Source organism: Typha angustifolia, chromosome 7 (genome assembly GCF_048772165.1).
Source record: "Typha angustifolia cultivar Huaian chromosome 7, ASM4877216v1, whole genome shotgun sequence".
Classification (NCBI taxonomy): Eukaryota; Viridiplantae; Streptophyta; class Magnoliopsida; order Poales; family Typhaceae; genus Typha; species Typha angustifolia.
The window spans coordinates 1,380,768-1,403,189 of NC_133245.1; the positions used below are offsets into that span (position 1 = coordinate 1,380,768).

At 39.0% G+C, this 22,422-nt stretch overlaps 4 protein-coding genes and 1 non-coding gene across 7 annotated transcripts; 4 read left to right on the forward strand and 1 right to left on the reverse strand.

Annotated features, from left to right (window-relative positions):
* The first annotated feature begins 94 nt into the window (after positions 1-94).
* On the forward strand, positions 95-167 carry TRNAR-ACG (transfer RNA arginine (anticodon ACG)). Its single transcript has one exon. It is a non-coding gene; the product is annotated as a tRNA-Arg (tRNA).
* A 270-nt stretch (positions 168-437) lies between these two features.
* On the forward strand, positions 438-1,060 carry LOC140762492 (mitochondrial import receptor subunit TOM5 homolog). Its single transcript, XM_073100338.1, has 2 exons — positions 438-605; positions 748-1,060. The coding sequence occupies exons 1-2, from the start codon at positions 525-527 to the stop codon at positions 823-825; spliced, it is 159 nt and encodes a 52-aa protein (XP_072956439.1). The 5' UTR covers positions 438-524; the 3' UTR covers positions 826-1,060.
* Positions 1,061-2,326: 1,266 nt separating this feature from the next.
* Positions 2,327-8,170, forward strand: LOC140762491 (ninja-family protein AFP3-like). Of its 3 annotated transcripts, XR_012104725.1 has the most exons (4): positions 2,327-4,245; positions 4,895-5,913; positions 6,540-6,861; positions 7,441-7,580. XR_012104725.1 is itself a non-coding variant. In XM_073100337.1 (3 exons), exons 2-3 carry the CDS (start codon positions 5,358-5,360, stop codon positions 7,830-7,832), a joined length of 948 nt encoding a protein of 315 aa, XP_072956438.1. In that variant the 5' UTR covers positions 2,342-4,245; positions 5,304-5,357; the 3' UTR covers positions 7,833-8,170. The 3 variants fall into 3 exon arrangements, 2 of the variants coding, with proteins under 2 accessions (XP_072956438.1, XP_072956437.1); XM_073100337.1 differs by lacking the exon at positions 6,540-6,861 and having other exon boundaries at positions 2,342-4,245; positions 5,304-5,913; positions 7,441-8,170; XM_073100336.1 differs by lacking the exons at positions 2,327-4,245; positions 6,540-6,861 and having other exon boundaries at positions 4,895-5,184; positions 5,304-5,913; positions 7,441-8,170.
* Positions 8,171-8,608: 438 nt separating this feature from the next.
* LOC140762715 (glycerophosphodiester phosphodiesterase GDPD6) lies at positions 8,609-15,503 on the forward strand. Its single transcript, XM_073100627.1, has 8 exons — positions 8,609-8,770; positions 9,242-9,420; positions 9,659-9,842; positions 11,197-11,271; positions 13,072-13,181; positions 13,575-13,793; positions 14,041-14,196; positions 14,975-15,503. The coding sequence occupies exons 1-8, from the start codon at positions 8,758-8,760 to the stop codon at positions 15,212-15,214; spliced, it is 1,176 nt and encodes a 391-aa protein (XP_072956728.1). The 5' UTR covers positions 8,609-8,757; the 3' UTR covers positions 15,215-15,503.
* A 167-nt stretch (positions 15,504-15,670) lies between these two features.
* LOC140762712 (LRR receptor-like serine/threonine-protein kinase RPK2) lies at positions 15,671-21,065 on the reverse strand. Its single transcript, XM_073100623.1, has 5 exons — positions 20,940-21,065; positions 17,430-20,822; positions 16,666-16,806; positions 16,086-16,546; positions 15,671-16,008 (listed from the first exon to the last, which is right to left on the reverse strand). The coding sequence occupies exon 2, from the start codon at positions 20,807-20,809 to the stop codon at positions 17,474-17,476; it is 3,336 nt and encodes a 1,111-aa protein (XP_072956724.1). The 5' UTR covers positions 20,810-20,822; positions 20,940-21,065; the 3' UTR covers positions 15,671-16,008; positions 16,086-16,546; positions 16,666-16,806; positions 17,430-17,473.
* Positions 21,066-22,422: the final 1,357 nt, after the last annotated feature.

Here is a 22,422-nt window from a genome sequence, read left to right on the forward strand (position 1 = left end):
CGGACACGTGTTCGCAGATGGATGGATTAGATCTAATACTGGATTCGCTAGTTAATAGTATTAATAGTTCTTTTTTTGTTTTTCAAATAACTAAGACTCCATGGCCCAATGGATAAGGCGCTGGTCTACGGAACCAGAGATTCTGGGTTCGATCCCCAGTGGAGTCGTTTTTACCTTCGACAAACTTTTTACCTTTATAATTCTTATCCACGAGGGCCCCAATGGTAGTCCGACAAACTTTTTACCTTTATAATTCTTATCCACGAGGGCCCCAATGGTAGTCATGCAAACGTGTCGAAAAATGATATGCGAATTGTGTGTATTGTATTCTTTCGGCACCAGCTGATCCCAAGAAGTTGATCTCTTTTTGGAGTAGTATTTTCGTGATTAACACCAACATTGGACCCATTATATAATCAAGCTCTCGGCTTCTTATACATCTCCAGCCTCTATTGCGACCAAGTGATTTGGAGCAGAAAGACACAGTGAGAGAAGAAAAACCCTAACCCTAGAATTCCATCGTCATGGCTAGTGCTCCGGTGGAGAAGGTTAAGGAGTTCTGGAACTCCCAGGTCAACGACGAAGAGAAGTGGGCGGTCAACTCGGTAATTTTCTTCGCCTTCTCTTTCCCCTTCCATTCGTCCCCAAATATTTCTTTCTTCCGCTCTTGACTGAATCATACTCTAGGTTAGTATTTTCCAGTTTAATACCTATCAGATTTGTGAATCTTTGAAACTATTGTCACAGAAGGTGCTGCGTGCTTTTGGGTTGTTCGCGGGCTCCGTCTTTCTAATGCGTAATTTTGGTGATCTAATGGCCATCTGAAAAAGAAAAATGAGAAGCAATTTTTTGCTTGTGATTTCTTGCTATCCATTCGGAACGAAATGGTCTGAACTTCGATCAGAGTCTTGGCTTGAGATGTTATATTTGCTTGAATGATTCTGTTTTTGTTATTAGCTAAAATGTAGTTGATCTGCCATTCTTATGTTTTGTTTAGTTTGATAATTTTGTCTTCAAATGATTGCTAAGTTTCATTAAATCATTGGCCTCTTTTCTAAAATTAGTTGTCAAGTTCTATTTGAATGTCTAATGTCCATTATGGTAGTGTGCAAGGCTCATCTAAGTAGGAAACTCAAATATGATTAACAGTAGTTTGGCTTCAGAGTATCTCTTTTGGTAACAGGTTCATTTTAATCCTACTCTCTTATTCAAATAAGAGGATTGGCTCTGTTAAAAGGATATCAATCCTTTGTGCCAAGTTACTTGCAGCTATTTTTGATAGCTTATAGCCTATGAAATGCAAATATAATTCACAGTCTTGATTTACAAGTTGACAGTTGACACTTACATATATTGCAAGATGTTCTTTCTTCTTAGGGCACCTTTTTCCAACTAAATCAGGTTAGAGTTTTATGGGCTAATGACAGTTTCCAAACTAGTTCTATTGCAAAAACTGTGATTATACAGAAACCAAGGTACTGGCTTAACAACCACAGGATCCATTCAGAATCAGGGTCAATTTCCATGTAAAGAAGTTTCCGCAATAGCTGGTTGGTTACTTTGTCCAGATTATTACAGAGGAAATTTGTGCTGTAAGAAATCAAACTTCTCGTGTCTGATTCTTCTTTCTGATGCTGCTGCTTTTCTTGAATCACATGCAACCACTGAGTTCCAGAAATCGATAAATTGCTTCGTTTGAACTTATTGTCAATGTAGAGTCATATTACTGGTCTCATCTACTTCCGACGCTCATACCTATTTAGGTATGAATTCAGTCATCAAGGCGTCCATCTTTTACCCGTAATTGTCTTCAATCTCAACCTGCTTTATATGCATATATCTGCAGCTTGTTGTTTGGATTTTATATCTGTGTTATCTATTCTAGATTTTGGTACTCAGTAGTATTTAAGTCTCTTCTATCTCTCTTTCAAATCTGATTGTGGCACGCTAGGTTATTGAACTTAATGGTGCATATGGGTATTGAAGGTTAGACCTACCCTCTTCTGTTGTTTTCTCTTGAGATCTCCCATTTCATTGCACTGAGTTTTCTTAGATTGGCATATTTCATTCTTGGATTATTGAGAATTTGTCTATGCACTCGCCTGAACAATAGGCCAAGGTTTATTGCTAACTTTTCTCGGCACATGTTACACATTTATTGGTCCATTAGATCTTCTTTCATCCCTGTCAGCCACAAAATTGGTAACAATAATATTCAATTGGTAGGCATCGAGATGATATAATCATACCAGTCGTATTCTTTGCAATTATATATATATATATATATATATATATATATATATATATATATATATATATATATATATATATATATATATATAATCTGTGGAGAGATGGGACCCCACTCAAGCTTATTTTCCTCCACAACTAACAGTTGCTAGGTAGTTAATTTGAATTGTATATCTGTCACTAATGGGCTTCTTTAAGATCCTTTTGAAGTAAAATCAAAACCCATACTTCAAATAGATTTTGTTATCTAGGCTGCAATGTGATTTGCTTCACAGAAAATATAGGATATGCGAGCAAAAGGAAGTAACAGATTAGGAGGGGAATGTCTTCATTGGTGGTGAGGACAGTGGTTGAGGATGTTGACGAGGAGGAGAGAGTTATAAGGAGCTAGAATCTATCTATATGAGGCGGGAGAGGTGGGCATGAGGACTTGAAAATGTTCATAAGCAAGGGCAACGGTGTGCTCTCTTACCACGGTAATGGACTCACAATAGTTGGGGAAGACAACATTGTTGTGGCGTTTTCCGCGCGGTAATGCCAATAGTAGCAACAATTTGGTGGGAAAGAAAAGATTAACACCTTTGAAGAGCCGGAGGCCGTCAGACCGTCGGCCCAATGAGCCAAATCTTGTTCAGCGTAGTCCACGTATCCTTAGCAAAGAACAAGTGAATAAGTGGAAGATTGTTTCCTCTGATAGGGTAGGCTCTATGCGAACCCAAGCCTAACCTGACTAGGACTAGTGTGGTTGGGAGTTTGTTCTAACAGCAGACTCAATTTGCCGAAGATAGCAATAGACAGATTTAGCGGTGGCTTGACTAGCAGGCTGTCATGCTTTCCTATAAGCCGGATATGGACAGATTGGACAGATTCCCCTACCAACGAGGGGCCCAAAGAGGAGTCCTCGTATTAAAGGTAAGTGATCAAAGCCCTCCTGGAGATGTCAGTTTTGACTGCTTCCACCCTCTTGCACGCTCGTGATGAATTAATGTTTGTTAGACTAGCGACTTTTGTAATGCCCATCGATTATTTATACTGTTTGCCCCCACCTAATACTTCACTATGCAGTTCAATCTTTTTTTTTTTTCTCTACCTATCATTTTTCAATGACTTAATATTGCTGAGCTCCAGCTTGTGGAGATCTATGCACTCTCTCTCTCTCTCCAAAGAAGTTTGCGCAACTTTGTGGAATTCGATATATCTGTTTTCGAATATTTTATGGGAAGCAATCTTGGTCTCTTTTGGTTATTTATATTCCAGTTTCTTGCACATTGGATTCTTTCATTTATTTTATACTTGTTCTTTCTCAGGGGTGTTTGTCTCTCGTCAATTTCTGCGGCAGTGAGAGGGCTTTATTTTGTCGTCCCCAACTCCCAACTCGATATATGTCTTTATGTCCAATCGACCACCCTTCTATAGTTCTATAGTGCCAATTGCAATGTATGGGCTCAAATGGTCGATCCATCAATAATAATCTCCCTCTTATTCTCCTCCTCTTCGGCTTTCTCCTCCTTTTTTTCCTTTACGTTAAAACTTAAACAAGCTTCCACTTCTCGCTGCCTCACCAGATATCTTCATTTTAGTATCACCCTAAATTCGATTACTCCCAGTTGAGTACTAATTTAGCCTTTTAGTGGCGATAAAGTTGGCAATGCTCGCAGAACAACGACTCGTGGCATATAATGACTCGTCGCCAGGTCCTGTCATCTGATGCTGACTTGCAGAGACAGAGAATCTTAAGAAGATCTCGAAGGCAACTTGCGTGTCAAAGCATGACGTCATCGGAAACTGATACGTCGCCACATGTCGTTCTCCAACTTGCCCACAGCCCGCCCTATTCCTCCCCAGCCATGGCTGCCTCCCGCAATAGCACTCCCTCTTTTCCCGCGCCCACGTGGATGCACCTGGATGGGGTTATGTGCAACTGGTCCCATGTCTGCCGTGATGTCCCTCCACAGTCATCAACCACGTGGCGACAGAACGATCGTAACTTTGTAGGTACGTGTCATCTAGTTCTACGAAAAATTATTATTGAGTTCTATGACCGAATTGACTGTCCTATGAATAAAGTATATTATAATATTATATAAATATTACAAATATTTTAATATCCCTATCGCTTATTTCTGATGATAAATGATATATAAATTACAGTGGTGGTTTTTAAGTCAAATTATTTTTTTGACCCATTTGTTGACTTAATACATAGGATAATTTATAACATATACATATATAAATGATTGCACAAGTCATCAATTTTGTTTAATATAAATTATCTTTCTGTGATTGATTTTATGTATCATTTTCTTTTATTAAATGAGATTGTTATCTCATAAAAGTGATTCTTAGAAGCACCCACATGAACTATAGTCATCTAGTTTTATAAGCGTGCAGCCTCCAACTCAAAAATATCATAAAAATCTTAATTAAAATTTTATTTTTTTTAATTAAACTTATAGACTCTTCTCTCGTGGCTCACTGTTTGCGTGCCACGTCATTGATCAACCAGTTGGATAGCTTAATTCACAAAATTACTTCTTCGGATCACCGACGCAGGAAATATGATAGATTTGTAATTCAAGGAATTCTTAGGGAAGAGATTTAAATGCAAGAATAAAAAGATTGATGCTTTATACTATATATATAGATAGATAGATAGATATACCGACACGTGTCGGTAAGAATAAAATAGCTCCAGCCCGGAGTTATGGAGGAGCGGCCACGAGGAAAGCAGCGATTAACGTTGTGTCGTGGGGTTTACGAACCGAAGGCCCGTCTCGGTTGTACGCTGTTCTACCATGCCCACGTGTCGGTGTACGTCTGGCGCCACATCATAAGCTCGGGAATTCATGGGGGAGGAGACCATTGTTTTGGCGTCGCCGCTGTGTTCCCTATACGTTCAAGTCACTGGAGCTCGACACGTGGCTTTAGAACGAGGTTATAAGCGCTTTATAAAGAATCCCTAATGGCTTTTCCCCCTCGCCTCTTCGGCTCCTTGTTCATTTTCGAATAACTTCGAAATCTGGCTTCTGGGTTTTATTGTGTTCCTGTAATAGATGAAGAAATCCAAGTAAAGTTCGTTCCTTGGAGGGCGTACAGTGCTTGTTCCCATGGCGGGAGAGGCAGCGGAGGAAGAGATAGAGGAGGTCTCCGAGCGAATTGGAAGCTACCCGAGAGACCTTTTGAGGCATTTGAGCGAGATTAATTGCAACGAGGAGAATCTAGAAAGGAAAGGAGACGACTTGGGAGAGATTGATATCAACCTGGGGTTGTCATTAGGTGGATGCTTCGGAGTAGAGCCCAGTAAGGAGAAGAGATTACTCCGGTCGTCGTCGGTCGCCGGGCTCTCGATTCCTCCCGTGGAGTACGATTTCCTGGAGGTTAATTTGCTGACGAGGACGACTTCTTTGCCGGCGATGGCGGCCGACGATGAGCACAGGAAGAGGAAGGAGTTGCAGAGCTTGAAGAGGATGGAGGCCAAGAGAAAGAGATTGGAGAAGAGGAATTCCAAAGGGGGGGAAAGAGATAGGAAGGAGGACAATATGGATGAGGAGATGGTTACTGAGCAAGGTCCCAAATGCTTCCCCTTGATGTCCCAAGGGTCAATTGGATCTCAAGGGAGTGGCTTCTCAAGTTTTTCTAACCTTGAAATCCAGGAAACGCAAGGTACCAATTCTTCTCTAAATTGATCTGTTCAAATGAATCTGTTAATATTTGTTTTTCATGTCCTTCATACATCATCATATTGTCTGCATTTGTTCCATTTGCTGATAGATTTTGGTATGGGCTTGTTCTCTCTGTCTTCTTGCTTTCCATTTGTTTGGGAGCTATTTATCCGGGGAGTTGGTGGCTGGTTTTATTTATTGTTTCCTTGTGGAAACTCTACTTGATTGTTCCTCAATGTGTTTGGCATGATATTAATTACTTCCAGTGCAATTTGCAGTCTTTTGGTGTTGTTAATCATTAATTAACATTTGTTTACTTATTTGCTTGTTGCTTGAGGAATGTTACATTGTGGTTTCTTAAAGCTTTATGTCGGCAAGTTTCTCTCTTTTAGTTATTCAATTTACTCTCGATTCCTTGTTGGAAAGTGGAATACAAGATAATGGAAAGAAACAAATTAATGCGCATTGATTCACAAACAACTCTTCGACAAAAAAGTCCTCTTTGTTTTTCTTCAGAGTAAATATATTCTGCCTAATTATACTGTATCAAAGGATTACAGAACAACTTCAAACATTGTCATCCTTCATCGGGACTACATTTTACCTCAAATCTCTTGGTGATGTCAGGATTTGTTCAGGATTCGGTACTTCTTCATTTTCTCAAAAAGGCTGCAGATGAGCTTCATTTCCTTCTATTGCAAATCTTCTTGCTGTCCTTACTAGCTAGTGTACGTAATAAGAGGAGAGTTGTGCTCAAATTCAGGATTATATTAAATCTGTCTTTTGCTTATGATCGATCCCAATTTGAGTTGCGATGTTGCTTCCTACTGGAACACTTACATATTGAGGTTAGAACAAGAGTATCTGCCAATCCTTTGATAAGTCAATGAGACATTTATTTCAGACATGGAAAGAAATCAAAAGCGAAACATTCAAGTCGATTATATTGGTAAGCCTGCATTTTCTAGTGAAGTTATGTTAGTAGCTTATATCACCTGTGGTAGTTGCTTGTTTATTACTTGGGACATTCATGCATGTATCCTTTATATTCCCAAATGATTAAACTCTATCCTTCTAGATAAATTATTTATGCCAACCACAAATTATCTTGATGTGGTAATTTGACTAGTGATGCTTTCATGCTCATCTTATCTGGTTGCTGGCCTGATGCTTCTTATTAGGTATGTGGAACTGAGCCTAGGTCACAAACACTTAGATCAATGATTCTTTGCACTAAATTACAACTGCGATCATTGTCCATATGTGTTGTATTGAATGTTTAGCAATTAGCAGCAATGGAACATTTATATATGTTCAGACTTTCATATTCTGGTTGAAAACACAAAGTTCTGATGCCATGCAGCCCCACAAGTAGGTGGAGCCTAGAAGAGTAAATTGATAAACGAATCACCTTGTGTCACATATGCCTAAGATATACTGCACTTGAATTAATTGCCGTCCTGTTATTTTTTCAAAGTTTGGTCTCAACATCTGGATTCTATGTTTAAGAACATGACCTATTTTACAGAGGTCAAGAGGCCGCCTTCGGTTGAGCATAACGAGCACAAGGCGGAACCTAATCTAGCAGCTGGTATGGTGCGAAGACTGCATAACTATGCCTCCGGTGAGACTGGCCCAACTGGAAAAGCCGATCTAAGAGCAAAGGAGGCGGCGGTAGAGGCGAGAAAGGGCATGATGGAGGAGATGCCATGTGTGTCCACAAGAGGAGTCGGCCCAAATGGGAGAAGGATTGAAGGCTTTCTCTACAAGTACAAGAAAGGGGAGGAGGTGAGGATTGTCTGTGTCTGCCATGGCAACTTCCTCACGCCGGCAGAGTTTGTGAAGCACGCAGGAGGCGGCGATGTGGCTCATCCTCTTAGGCACATCGTCGTCAGCCCCTCTCCGTCTACCATTCTATGATGACTATGCTCCTCTCCGATTACTTCCGTTGGGAATCACAATCTTTGTCCAAGCTAATTTGGAGTGATTAACAAAATGTCATTTAAACCTGCGAAAGAACAAGGATTGAACTAAGTGAAAGAGCTAAAGAACTAAAGAAGAAAATGTTTCTTTTCTTCCTGTTTACAGTCTTTGAGTCTTCTAGCAAAGTAGAGATAAATTTTTTTTTTTTTTTTTCTCCTTTGTTTTGTTACAACTCGTTCTTTGTGTTATCAAGTAGGAAAGCTTTACTAGTATCACAATGTTGCATATAAACTCTGGAAGGAGAAATAAAGTAGATTTTTGAGGCGTTCATTTCTTGCATGACATATAATTCTTCCTCATATCATCCTTATACTAGCATTTTATTTCCTTTTTCTGAGACGAAAATGATACTATGATACCAAATTCGAGGTCAGCTGCCAAATCTTCTTCAATTCAGATTTGGGTTACCTTAAGAACACACTACATTTTAGTAATTTTACGTACGATTAACACCCTATTTTTCGGGTTTTTATAATCTGACTCTGTTTTGAATATAATTTTAGTTTCTACGAAAGTCCATGAAAAGAACCTCGAATTTTCTAATTGGGTGCTCCCCTTGACTTTGGGCAACGCATGGTTTACGTGGATGTCCTACATTGGCGGACGTGAAGTCTACCCAGGCGAGTCTTCATTTACGAATTAATCGCTAGTCCTGTTTAGATAAAAACGAAAGGGTGAGATGAGCATCCGATAGGAACACGAGAGGATCCTATTAGTTATTCCTGCCGGATACTCCAATCCCGCCCTCCTATATAAATAGCAAAAGCGGATAAGAAAAGCAGGAGCGAGAGAAAGACTCCCTTCTTGGTGCCGGAGATCGAGTAAAGGAGGGAGAGATCGAGAGAGAGAGAAAGAGATAGCAATGGCTTCATCCTGTAAGAATCCATCATCTCAAGTTAGATCTCTTTTAATGGTTATATTTCCTTATGCTTATATCTATGTTTGAGGGGTGGGGTGAGATTGATGTTCGTACATTCGTACTCACTTGCCTAATGATTAGATCCGATTCTTTGGGGAATTTAAGTGGAGATCTGCTGCTCGTGATGCTTTAATTCTGGTTGTGCTTTTCATGATATTATCGTTGCAATTCGCATTGTAATCGCAGTAGTAAGGATCTTGATAGATGTAGCTGATGGCAATTGCTATCCAGAGTGGAAACCTAGGGGAGGTTTTCTTGTAAGATTCATGAAAGACGTAAGCTTGGTGGGTTTCAAAACCTAGGCTTTCGTCGGAGATTTACGAGCAAGAGGGGAATAATTTATGCTTGATGTTTCCTGGTTATTTTCAAGGACTAATTGCCCAAGAGTTTCTGTTGTGAGATTTATGTGGCTTATCATCCTTCACAGGGTGTATCCCTTTCCTTCTTCTACTGATCTTCGAGGGAATTACTGCGAGACCATTTTATCCGCTGCCCAGTAAGATGGAGAACAAAGATAAGAAGCCCCTTCAGACATACCGACCATATAACATTGCTCATCGAGGATCTAATGGGGAAATTCCTGAAGAAACAGCTGCTGCTTACATGGTAAGACACATTCTTTGACGGGTTTGTATATCATTAGAGATGCATTAGTATGCAAAACTTCAAAAGCGAAGCTCATTCTTTTGTCATCAGATCAGCAATGACTACACTGTTATGCTTACGTAATCTGCCACTACAAATTTCATCTTGCAACATAGCACTATGTTGCGATGCTTGAAATTGCAAAATTTGAATGTTGCCAAATTTACAAGTGTGTAGTACTTGTTTTTGGTTCTTGCAGAGAGCCATTGAAGAAGGCGCTGACTTTATAGAAACTGATATCCTTGCTACTAAGGACGGTTCACTGATATGTTTTCACGATGTAATACTTGATAATATCACTGACATTGCCGAGCATAAGGAGTTTGCTGATCGTAAAAGAACCTATGAAGTCCAAGGAGTAAATACTACTGGGTGGTTTGTAGGTGTGCACATCTTGCATCTCCTCTCTTGTCAAGAATATACATTCAAATTCATATACTCATGTTTATTTTTATTTTCTAATTTATAGTAAACAATGTTTTGCCAATGCCAACTGCTTCAAGGTTTGTTATTCTGGCCACTTGGAGCCGCCTGTTTTCGGCACTTTATTTAAATCAAGACAATAATAATGCTTCAGAAGCTCACCCATCATGCAATATATAATTGAACTATCAAAATAGCGTTGACAGATAGCTTACTTTTAGTGTGTGTGATCATCAGGTTATTATGTTGAGGAGTAAGCATTCATGGAAGTTGTATACTTCCAGTTAGATAGATTAGTAGAGGCAATGGAAGGAGAAACTTTAGAAAGATTATAGCATGGGGAAGGTCAATCCTGCTACACTGGGATATGCTAAATGGCCTCACACTAATATATGGAAGATCTTATTGGAACTTCATTTTATCCTCTGACCTCTAGCATCCTAACCTATCAGAACAAAAACTAGTAACTGGCAGAACTTATGAGGGAGTGGACACTCCTATATCAAAAGATTCCCTTATGGAGCGGAACTTTCTCGGATGACTCACCAAAGCACGAAAGCCAGGATCATAAATGATCCTCCTGAAACAAAATGCCATAACTGCCATATAATACTTACTACAAATCAGTTCGTCCAGTTGGTAGAAGTAATTAGTAAGGCAGATATTTTTTTATGGTAAAATATGCTTGTTCACTTGATTCCTATTGTTTACCTCAGTGATAAGGCTGATAGATCGCAGCTTAGCTGCTCTTCTAACTTTAACTTGGAAGACACTATAAGCCTTTTTTTTTACTTCATTTACTACATTTGTATGCACATATATACTTTTTGTATCCATCTATGATCTACATGTATTTTGTACCAAAAAAAAAGTTTATATTGTTCTTAATCAAGATATTATATGCATCATTGTCATCCAAATCTTTCTGAACAATATGCAATTGCTATAGACTATAAATCAACTTAATTACGAAGTCTCACACACCTGCAACCAACATTGTAAGAGTTTGTTCCAGAGTTATTAAATAATTTCAACAGAGCAGATTATTCATTTATGAGAAGCATCCGAGTCTACAATATGCCAGTGTACTTGCCTACTGGCATTTGTTGACCATATTGCTACACCTGAAGTTGATAATATCATGGTGTGATACAGAGCTATTAAATCGTTTCAAACCTTACTCAACTTATTAGTTATTGTTTATGCTTAACTCGCTCTAGTTGTCTTCTTCATGGTTTCCATCGTATTAAAAAATAAAGAATTTTGTTGCATCCTTTTTTCTATATAATATTTCTGAATTTGGTTTATATGCAGTTGACTTCACACTCCAAGAACTTAAATCCTTGAAGGTGAAGCAACGATGTAGCCTCAGAGATCAACAATATAATGGTATGTTGCATCTTGGAGCCTTATATGGTCCTTGCTTCATTCTAAGTTTCTTTACTCATATATATACATATACATACATATATATAATTTAGTGTATTATTCAACTTGACCTTGAGTACAGTTAACTTTTAGTCATATGCATTGGTCATGTAAATTAGGTATACATGTCTCTTATTTTGTTGTGGCTTGAAGGAATGTTCTGCAAGTCATTAAATATCAAGCAGACAAGATTGATGATTAGGTTACCTTGTCCATGGCCTTGTTCATCTTTCCAAAATTCAGTTTGAGATTACTCTAACCAGAGGACATTAGAGAAAGAAAAAAGGAACAGAACTGCTGCTGGCAGAATATGTGAAGATGGCATCTTAAGTATTTATGACAAGATCGAGGCTTATCTAATCAACCGTCTGATGTGAACTTGCTCTGATTAATAGATCAGAAGACATTAGAGAAAGAAAAAAAGGAACAGAACTGCATGCTTGCAGAATATGTGAGGATGGCATTTAAGTATTTATGACTAGATCGAGGTTTATCTAATAAACCGTCTAATGTGAACTTGCTCTGATTAATCGATCAGAGGACATTAGAGAAACAAAAAAGGAACAGAACTGCATGCTTACAGAATATGTGAAGATGGCAGTTTATGTTTTTATGACTAGATCGAGGCTTATCTAATCAACCGTCTGATGTGAACATGCTCTTATTTTATAGATCAGCCTTTTGATTAATTGATCAACATAAATCTTGGTGGCTTAAGCTGAATGCTTTTCATGTTCAACTTATAGTTTAATATTTTGCATGGATGCTTGAACTGTATGTTGCTATATTCATTTCATTTTGTCTGTTGGGAGTAGGTACACTTCCTAAATAGTTATAGCTGATCCACAATGTTTTGTAGCATGGTCTAAGCTGTCACATATATAGCTGCATATGCATATGGCAATCCTCTAAATGGTAAGGGACCACATGGACTGCATTATACTTGTGCAATGATCTGTAAAGTTGTTGGAGTGCTCCATGGAAAAACTTAGTGGGCCTATACTCTTGGCTATACTTTCCAAATAATGGGTCCAGCCAGATTGGATTATTATCCTTTCCATCTACTTGATAACCATCTAAAAAGAAAAGCAAATATTCAGAGGAGGAATTTTGGTTGGATATTTTTAAAATATTGTTCACATGGACACATTATTATACAGTTACACTTGATTTTCATCTCGGACATGAAGCCATAAAAGTCAGAGTACAGCATGCATTTGATTGCATTGAATCTTGAGCCATCATGGGTTGAGGCTCTGCAAGTATAAGATCAGCCTTGTAAACCTCAAAGGAAAATGGCCCATTGGCCCTTTACCGGCCCAACCACCTTTATGTCAGTTTTGACCACTATTCATCTACTAAAGGGGCTTCTTAATTGATATCAATTCTTCAAGAGACATAAATAGGGGATGCAAATATCTTTGCTAACTCTGTAATCATGTTCAAGTCTGTTCATAACTATCTAGATGTCATTTAACAAGCATAAGCTGTGTCAAGTTTGAATTGAATATCTGAGAAACTAGTCTGTTAGGATAACTGGTTCAAAACTGACATATCAAAAGTCAGCTACAGTCCTTAGCACAAAAAGTTCTCTTCGCTACTTAGAGCATGTACTCTGCTTAATTTGGTTACTATGTTCTTCTTTAAAAATTGTTGTCTCCTCTTATCTAGGGAATGCTCTTTTATTCTTGATATGCAAGAGAAGCCATTTTTCTTCCTGATGTTCACAATTGCAAATATTGTTCTCATATTGGAACGCAGGGAAATTCTCCATTATTACATTCGAAGAGTTCATCTCGATTGCGTTAGATGCCAACAGGATTGTTGGAATATACCCAGAGATTAAAAATCCAGTTTTTATCAATCAGCATGTAAGTGACTTTCACCATTGCAGACGAACCCATTATTCTGAATGATCTAAAAGTTTTACACGATCATACTATTTTTGTAAACCATGACTAGACAACAACTGATTTTACCAATACAATTTTATATTTGGGGGTTTATCTGAGTTATTGACTCGAACTATAGGAGGATTATTTAGATAAGTATGTTAGTTATGGTAAAGGAAAAAAAAAATTCAATAATGTTGCCATTTTCAGTATTAAGCACTACTAATCCTCCTCCTCCTCCTCCTCCTCCTTCTTCTTCTTCTTCTTCTTCTTCTACTAATCCTTTTTTTTCATACCGTCCTTTAATGTATTAATGATATGGTTTTATTTTCTATGTGAAGTTCTCTAAATGATTAATTAGACTTATGGCAGGTCAAATGGGAGAAGGGAAAGAAGTTTGAGGACAAATTTATGGAGATGCTCCTGAGGTATGGGTATAAAGGTGTATACCTGTCAAAGGATTGGCTAAAGCAACCAGTGTTCATACAATCCTTTGCTCCTACTTCTTTAGTATATATCTCAAACTTGACGGACTCTCCGAAGATTTTCCTTATTGATGATGTTACAATTCCAACTCAGGACACCAATCAGGTTTAGAATTTTCTGCTTTTAATAATCTGCTCAAGATCTCCACTCTATTATTTTTTTCCTTTAAATTGTAATCTTGACATGAAGGAAAATCTGCTAGGTAATATGCAATTTGATGATTCTTGGATTTCACATCTTTATGGTTGGATCATTTGTTGAATGTTTGCCCACTATTTTAAAGATAATCTGTTTCATTAATTGTGCTGTGATGGTAAACTCTTTCTAATAGCTTGTCTCATTTGTTGTGCAGTCATACTGGGAAATAACTTCAGATAGTTATCTGGAATATATAAAAAATTATGTAGTCGGAATTGGTCCATGGAAGGACACCATTGTTCCTCCAGAATATAATTACTTGACTACCCCCACTGATCTTGTTGCGAAAGCTCATGCCCATGATCTTCAAGTAAGCTATTTTTCATATCTTTTATACACTTCAGTTTAAATATTTACTTAGCTTCCCGCAGTTAATTAATTTACTTGGCTTTCCAGTTTTGAAATGATATTTATAGTATATCACCAGTTACCATGCAATTCCACTTTCTGCTGGTTTTGTCAATCTCTTAATATATTTATTCTGGTTTAAAATTTAAAAGGGATGTCCTTCTAGCATCTCGCGAATACGGGTCCTGTGGATAATAAAATGGAAGTGCCCTACCTTCATTATTGAAGAGACTGCTTAAACTATTTTATTATTGAAGAGGCTGCTAACAGTGATCAGATTGAAATGTTGAAACTCATAAAGTGATTCTCAAGAAAATGATAATTCAAGATAAAAAAATAGTCTGGTTCTTTTCTGTTCATCTGAAAAGGGTTCCCAATAATCCTACAGCGTCAGGTTTGTCTGGAAAAAGAGATATCTGTTGAGACACTTTACCTATGATGAAAGATCAAGGAAAAAACATTTTAAATGGAACAACTAATCTCATGGATAAGGTCTAAGTATGTCTTGTTCCTGCAGTTCCTGATATTTTTCTCTTCAGAGTCTGGTGTATAATAAATGCATGAATACATGATAGTAATGTTATACAATTTTATTTTTCTTCTCATTAGCTCATGCATTACATGTTTAAAATTCTATAGCAGTACATGAAAGTACCACCTTATAATTTTTCTGCAACTATCAGTAGTAGGCTGGCTGTCGTGACTATGATAAACGCGAACTTATGATATGGTGATCACAGGTACACCCATACACTTACAGGAATGAGAACAAGTTCTTGCACTTCAATTTCCATCAAGACCCATATGCAGAGTACGATTACTGGATAAACAAGATCGGTGTTGATGGATTATTCACAGATTTCACCGGAAGCCTTCATCAGTATCAAGAGTGGACAGCTGCATCTGCCAAGGATGAGAAGAATGCAGACGGCCTGTTGCATGAGATTGCCCTTATGATTTCGTCTTACAACAGAGACTGAGCTTTTAGTTGGGCATGGTAATATCTATTTGCTCTTCAAATGTGTAACGTGATTTATTTGGAAAGACTCTTATTTGTTACCCGTAGTTATCTTATTGCTAGTTGGTCGGAATAAGAACTCTGGCCTGAATTCTTATCCTTCATAGAATTCAGTTGCCCGTTGAAGGGGCAGCAATAGGGCCAGTCACTTATGTTGGTTCTACTATAGGTATTGCCAGAAAATAGAATATTCTTATTTTATTACATAGCAAAATAGCACGTATAGCTCTAAAGATGCTTACGATTTCTCATATTTTCTCTCTGCATTGGTGTACAGAGAATATAGTGGGATAACGTAAACTGATATATTTCTTTTTTGGATAGAATTGAATTATGATCAGGCAAGCAAGCCGATAAAAATAGATTCAATGTAAACTATAAGTTGATCGCTGAGATATGTAGATTGACTAGTCTGTCATCCATCCAACTTCACAAAGAATTCTGAATGATGAGTGTACAAAATCTTAAAAAGTTGACAAATAACTACAAATGTATACATCGGTAATAGAAATATCATGCCAGGAGTGAATCATCCTGAAAGATTTGATCAGATAACGCTGTAGACTAACGGAAGTCTTAATATGACCTCATAAATAATTGCTCGCATGGCATGGCTTAAATAGAAGGCCATTTTAAAAGGGCATGACAAAAAGAACAGTCTCTTAGATGGCTCCAAAGACTCCTAACAAGAGTTTTGAGGCATCAGCAAATCATTTCTAATCAACCATTTGAAGTGTGGTCTCCGTTGTCCCAGTCCTGAAAAGATAATCAAAAGTTTAAGCACAAATTATCAAATCCAAACTTTATTTTTACTCCAAAATTAACAAACTCACCAATCTATCTGGAATAGCAGCTCCACATAATCTTTCCAGTGAGATTATTGGCTTTGATTAGGCAGCACTACCGTTAGGTCTCCACGAGGAGACAAAACCCTTGCAGAAAAGTACCAGTATTGCTCAGCAGTTGTTTGAATATCACCATCAGCATTCAAAAATGTACTGTAAGGGAGTGCAAAGATTGTTCCGGTAATTCCAATATATGAAGACCATAAAGTCTGGCGTCTGAGAAGTCCATAAAGCAGTCGAGCTTTCTGTTTCTTTGTTGAGAAAAGAAAGATTCTCGCCACAAAAAAACCAGAATTACCAGCAGAATTTCCCAGGACTAATGACCTATCAGCTTCTTATCCTCCTGCCACACCCTATAGATGAGATACATCACGTATATGGCTTCAATACAGTATAGCAGTCTAAGTCGCTTCACAGGAAGAAATACTCTCGAAGCTCCTGTAGATTACCTAAAAAAAACATAGTTTCAAGTCACATACAATAGAATTTACAAGGTTTAGCATAGATGAATAATGTGGAGTAGACAATTATTTTCACAAATTGTAAGCGCAAAGTCTCAAGTACGCACCCAACCAATCAAGCACGCAAACATTAGAATGTTTGTGACCGTATAGTAGGAACAAATTACTTCAATGTCCGACTGAAACCTAAGGGTACATCAGTCACTTCAGACCTGTGAGACCTCTGAGTTCTGATATGTGCCATTCACCTGCATCATACATTATATGAGAAAATTTTTTGCCATATGACAAGAAAAATGAATGGAGAAACTACAAAGGAATTTGACTTGAATCTGGGGAAGAGTTTATCAGAAAAGAGGCACATATAATTTGATATAGTGCTAAATTACAAGAGAAGATTATTTGTAGAATACAAAAACCCTGTATTCCAGGACTAAGAATCTTCTTTAAGTACTAAACAAAGCAAACACTTTTATGTCTATGATGTTGATCATGAAATAATTAAGTTTCATCATTGAAGATATTAATTAAGCTCCGCAATTTCCTTCTTTCTTGTTGCAGTACTAGTACTATTTGTCAATAAATTCTTTTGTCTTATACTTAACCTTCTAATATATTTAGACCACAACACAAATTTGTGAGATTTAGTAAAAGAATAGTACAAATAGACAAAGCATGTTACTTTGAAGAGTTGAGAGAAATCTTTGCTCTGGTTATTAAAGTTCTTTTCTTTTTACCATCCTAGCAGAAAAATTAGAGAGATATGGTAAACATGTTGGTAAACATAAAGAAATCAACGTTAAATAAAGCTTATATTGTAGCTTGCTTTAAAATATTCAACATGTAAATTTATTATACTCATTTCCCTTACCTTTCTAAGTTGGAAAAATAGAAATCTTCCTTGTATTGTTAGCTCTAATAAGGTGGAGGTCGGAGTTCTCTTAGCCGTCCAACAACTTGCTTCATTGTGGGCCTAATGGATAGTGAATCAACAGTACACTTGACTCCCAAGTGCAATGTTTCTACCAAGTCATCATGAGGAGCCACATCCCACAGCCCCTCGGTGAAGAATTCACGAGCGCGGCCCTTTTCCAGAAGCATGCAGGCCCAAGCTACTATATTGAAACCATTTCCATACGGAGAGAAAGATGGATCCAATGCTTTCTTGTCAGAAATCAGTTCCAGTAATACCACACCATAGCTGTATACATCTGCTTTATCAGAAACCCGACATGTCATCGCGTACTCTGGAGCGACATACCCAAAAGTTCCAGCCACACCGGTAGTTGCATGAGTTTCAGAATTTCCAAGAAGTCTTGCTAATCCAAAATCAGAGAGATAAGCATTGAATTCATTGTCCAACAAAATGTTGCTTGGTTTAACATCCCGATGAAGAATGCGAGGCAGGTCGTGCAAATAAGCAAGTGCGCATGCAATGTCCAAAGCTATCTTGTGAAGCATCCTCCAATCCATGGGTCTCTTGGACCTCTCCTGTATAAACCGTTCCAAATTACCACCTGGAAGATAATTATATATGAGAAACATCTCTGCATCACTGACATGGCATCCTATCAATGTAACAAGATTGGGATGCCGCCACCTTCCCAGAGTCTTGATCTCTGCATGGAACTGTTGAGCACCTTGGAACCTTCCAATAGCAAGTCTCTTGATAGCCACTAGAACCCCCGGTGAAATCTCAGCCTTGTATGTTGCTCCAAAGCCACCACTTCCAATGCAATTGCTTGCGTTAAAACTCCCTGTGGCACGAACAACACTCTCATAAGTCAGTGGAACCCCTATATCCACAAAAACAGTGACTTCTCTTCTTGCAGAAGACTGATTCGAGGATCTTGGTGCACATTTTCTTGTGTATATATATAGGCCAATCAGTGCTAAGAGGACTGAGACGATGGCAGAAGCTGAAGTAATAGAGGCTATTTCAATAGAACTGAAACCACTACTGCCATTGCTAATAGGTGAGCTCCCTGGAGGTGAGTCAGTGTACGCTTGTGAATTCTTGCTATGTGCTTGCAAATCTGTTGGTGGGATAGAGAAAGAAACCATTTGACATGATCGGAATAAAGGGTTTCCGAGGACACTACTGCATCCAACAACACTGGCATTCAATGGAAACAGCCCAGACAAGTTATTAAACGACACATTGAACATGGAAAGTGATGTCACATTAGAGAAAGCAGAAGGAATGTTTCCAGAAAGCTTATTGTTGTTGAGTAACAGGACAGTGAGATTTTTCAAGTTCACAAGATCACCAGGAATCTCACCAGAGAGAGAATTCGATGAAAGATCCAAAACTTCCAGTGATCTCAATTGATCCAATCCAGAAGGTATCTGACCACTAAGATTGTTTCTGGATAAAGAGAGATACTTCAAGCTCTTTAATTGGTTAAACCTTACAGGTATTTGACCCTGAAGCCAGTTCCTACTGAAATCTAGAGTAACGAGATTCTCCAACAAAGCAAAGCTCGGAGGAATTATCCCAGAAATTTGATTGCCAGCTATTTCCAAAACCCTTAGAGATGTGCACATGGAACCAAGTTCTGTTGGAATCACACCAGATATCATATTGTTGCTAAAGTTGGCGATCAATCCATTCAAGTTGCCACACTTTTCCAAGAGAATAGTGGCTAGCGAACCCATGATATTATTCCCATCAACAAGAAATGCATAAACAGTTTGGCTTCCATATCTATTGGTAGAAAGTGGCAAAGATGGCAAAGAACCTGTAAAATTATTATTTCCAAAATTATGGTACACGGTGAAATCACCTCCAGATTCAAGAACCGGCAAAGATAGTCCTGCATAAGTTCTGTCTGCAAAGAATGAAGAATAAGCAGACAACAGGTCACCGAATGAGGACTGAGATACGGCACACTTTTTGTCAGTAAACCTTGGGATGGAGCCTGATAACTGATTCCCACTTACATCAAACACCACCATACAGGGGACGACAAGCTCCTCAGATAGCCAACCTGTCAACTTATTGGAGCTGAGATTTAGGAACTTAAGATTCTTGCACTTGTGAAATGCTCTTGGAATTCGTCCAGTGAAAAGATTATGACCCAAATTAACCATTTCCAAGCTCTCGCAAGTACCCCAATTGCTCGGAATTGCCCCTTCCAGTGTTCCCCTTGGGGCCCAAAGTACCTTAAGCTTCGGCAGAGCAGTGATTTTTTCAGAAATACCCCCTTGAAAAGCATTGAACTCATCATTATCAGGATACCCTGAAGACTCAGCCCCACTTATTGGATTAAACTGATTTAAAAGAACAAGAACAGATAGATTGAGGCAGTTTCCGAGCACTGCAGGAACAGGGCCGCTCAAGCTGTTCCTAGACACATCTAAAACTTGAAGCTTTGCCAATCTTCCGAGGTCAAGGGGGATGAAACCGTCAAGGAGATTCGAAAACAAGAGCAGAGAACGGAGCTGAGTACAATTCCCCAAATTGGAAGGAATGCCACCGACTAACAGATTACCCGACAAATCTAGTCGTTCGAGACTCCAACAACCAGCTCCAATCTCATCGGGTATTGACCTCCCGAGATGGTTAAAGGACAGGTACAACTCCCTCAGCTTAGGAAGATTACCGAGAAAAGTCGGAATGGAACCATTGAGCTGGTTTCCAGAAAGGTCTAGGGTTTCCAAATCCACACAATTCGAGAGGGAGAGCGGGACCGTACCAGTTATCAGATTCGAGGCCACGTTGAGAACTCGCAATTTACGAGGGAATTGAGGTGGCAGGTTTCCAGAGATAGAGTTCCCTTCTAAATCAAGTACCTCCAGTTTCTCCAGCCCCCAGATCTCCACCGGGATCCCGCCGTAGAAGTTATGGAACGGCAAAGAGAGAACTCTAAGCTCGGAGAGGTTACCTACGGCGGCGCTCAGCTTTCCAGCGAGCCTCCGGTTGGGATCAGCGCAACTCCGCCCAAAAGGACCAGATCGGGAGCAGGAGAGGGAAGGAGACCCTTCGGCCGAGATGTTGAGGGAGACGATTCTGGATCTCGAGTCACAGGTGACTCCTGGCCAGGAGCACGGGTCGCCGCCGCCGGCGCCAGACCACCGCCGGAGAAGCCCACCGGGGTCCGAGACAGAGCTCTTTAGCTGGAGAAGTGCCGATCTCTCCACGGCGCGGGCGTCCAGCGCCGATGAAGACGAAATCAAGACGGGGAAGAGGAGGAGGAAGGAAAGCGCGGAGACGAAGGTTCCGACGGCGATTCTCCGGCGAGGCTCCATGGACGATCGATGCCTGTAGAAATCCTTACCCTAACTTGAAGCGGAAGAGAAAAATTTACATGGAGAAAAGTATAGAAGAAAAAGAAGAAGAAGAAGAAGAAAAGGACTAAAATATAATTTTGGAAACTACAGGCGGGGTTTTGATGTGGAGGGAGAGAAGAGGACTCTCTTAGTGGGTTGAATAGCTTTTCCTCGTCCTCGCTTCCTTCTTCTCCTTCTTCTTCTTCTTCTTCTACTGATACTTTTCCTTTTTCCACCATTATTTAACAAAATTATTATTAACTTCTCTTTTTTTTCTTTACTGTGCTGCTCGTGCTTCTTCCACCATCTCACTTTTCGCCCCTGTGGAGGAGGGGGTCCACTAGAGACTATAGACTAGAGCAGCTGTTCCATTCCGAACAGCGAGAGAGAAATGCTAAGCCCAAACCGAAGTGGGACCCACGTGATGAAGCCATCGGAGGGACAAGGATTCGCTGTCTGGTGTTCGCGGGAAGACACATGAAGGGTTGTGGTGGAAATTTTTCGAGCGTGTGGGCCCGACCTGGGTCAACCAGTGCGTCAAGAGGAAGGCAGGGCGGCCACCGTCACGGCGGACCCACCGTACAGACGTGGCAGAAAGGGGTCCACGTGAGCTCGGCCCAAGTTGGCTCCTCGATGCTGGTCGTGTGCTTCTCGTGCGATTGAGATAAATAAAATAAAAAGCTTGTAAAAATCTGGTAGTAGAATTAAATCTAGGAGTAGAGATAATAAAATATTACTTCAAAAAAATGATTGGTAGGTGTTTGAAGGAAGGTTAGTTGGTTAAAGATTAAAATGATAGATCCGTGACTTAGTTGGTTAAAGGTTAAATGATAGATAAAATGATTGGTATTGTAGTAGTATAAAAAATAAAGGCTTTCTCAACATGGTCCCCAGATTGCAGTAGTTTTTCTTTCACAGGAGGACATAAATAGCCCATTAAATTAATAACTCACTGGATTCACTAGGTAGAACTCTCAAATTTTAAACCTATTTTTATCTTCTCTCTCTCTCTCTCTTTTCCCCCCCTTTTTGCATCATATGAGGTAAGCCTTTGTGTCATTAGAAGGTCCACATGTGAGACTTGTGACCTCTTTGTTCAAAGAAAGGAGTGGGAGGTGGGTTGGACTGTAGCCTTTTTGAAGGTGAAGGAGACTGGAAAAGCATCTAAGACAAGCAATTTTGTGTCCACATGAAGAAGAGTATTGCAAGGGTTATATTCTAGTACAGCTGATGCATAGAATGGAAGTTAATGTTTCTTGATCCATGAGGGCCCATCTTGATTTGCCTTAATTGATACTTTTATGAAAGAAACATTGGTGAAAAGAAGAAAAGAAGGGTTTATCTTCTGAATAAAAACTATAGAGGCATTCAATTTGAGCTTTGATATAATGTAGATCATCTGATTCATTTTTCATCCAATTCAATGGTAAATTATCACAACAGGAGTGCACTTTGGGTTGCTGCTAGAATTTAATAGATCTGCAAAAAAGAAAGATGTAATTCTTCTCCACCATATATTTCAGTCTGCTTTGCTGTATAAATAACATTTTGCATAAGACTGTTAAAATCCTCAGCCATGTACAATATTTTTC

Coding starts and splice junctions, on each gene's coding strand:
- LOC140762492 (XM_073100338.1), top strand. CDS start 525: ATGGCTAGTGCTCCGGTGGAGAAGGTTAAGGAGTTCTGGAACTCCCAG. Junction 606..747: donor AGAAGTGGGCGGTCAACTCG/GTAATTTTCTTC, acceptor CTATTGTCACAG/AAGGTGCTGCGTGCTTTTGG.
- LOC140762715 (XM_073100627.1), top strand. Junction 9,421..9,658: donor AAACAGCTGCTGCTTACATG/GTAAGACACATT, acceptor TGGTTCTTGCAG/AGAGCCATTGAAGAAGGCGC. Junction 14,197..14,974: donor CTCATGCCCATGATCTTCAA/GTAAGCTATTTT, acceptor TGGTGATCACAG/GTACACCCATACACTTACAG.
- LOC140762712 (XM_073100623.1), bottom strand. CDS start 20,809: ATGGAGCCTCGCCGGAGAATCGCCGTCGGAACCTTCGTCTCCGCGCTT.
- LOC140762491 (XM_073100337.1), top strand. CDS start 5,358: ATGGCGGGAGAGGCAGCGGAGGAAGAGATAGAGGAGGTCTCCGAGCGA. Junction 5,914..7,440: donor TGAAATCCAGGAAACGCAAG/GTACCAATTCTT, acceptor CCTATTTTACAG/AGGTCAAGAGGCCGCCTTCG.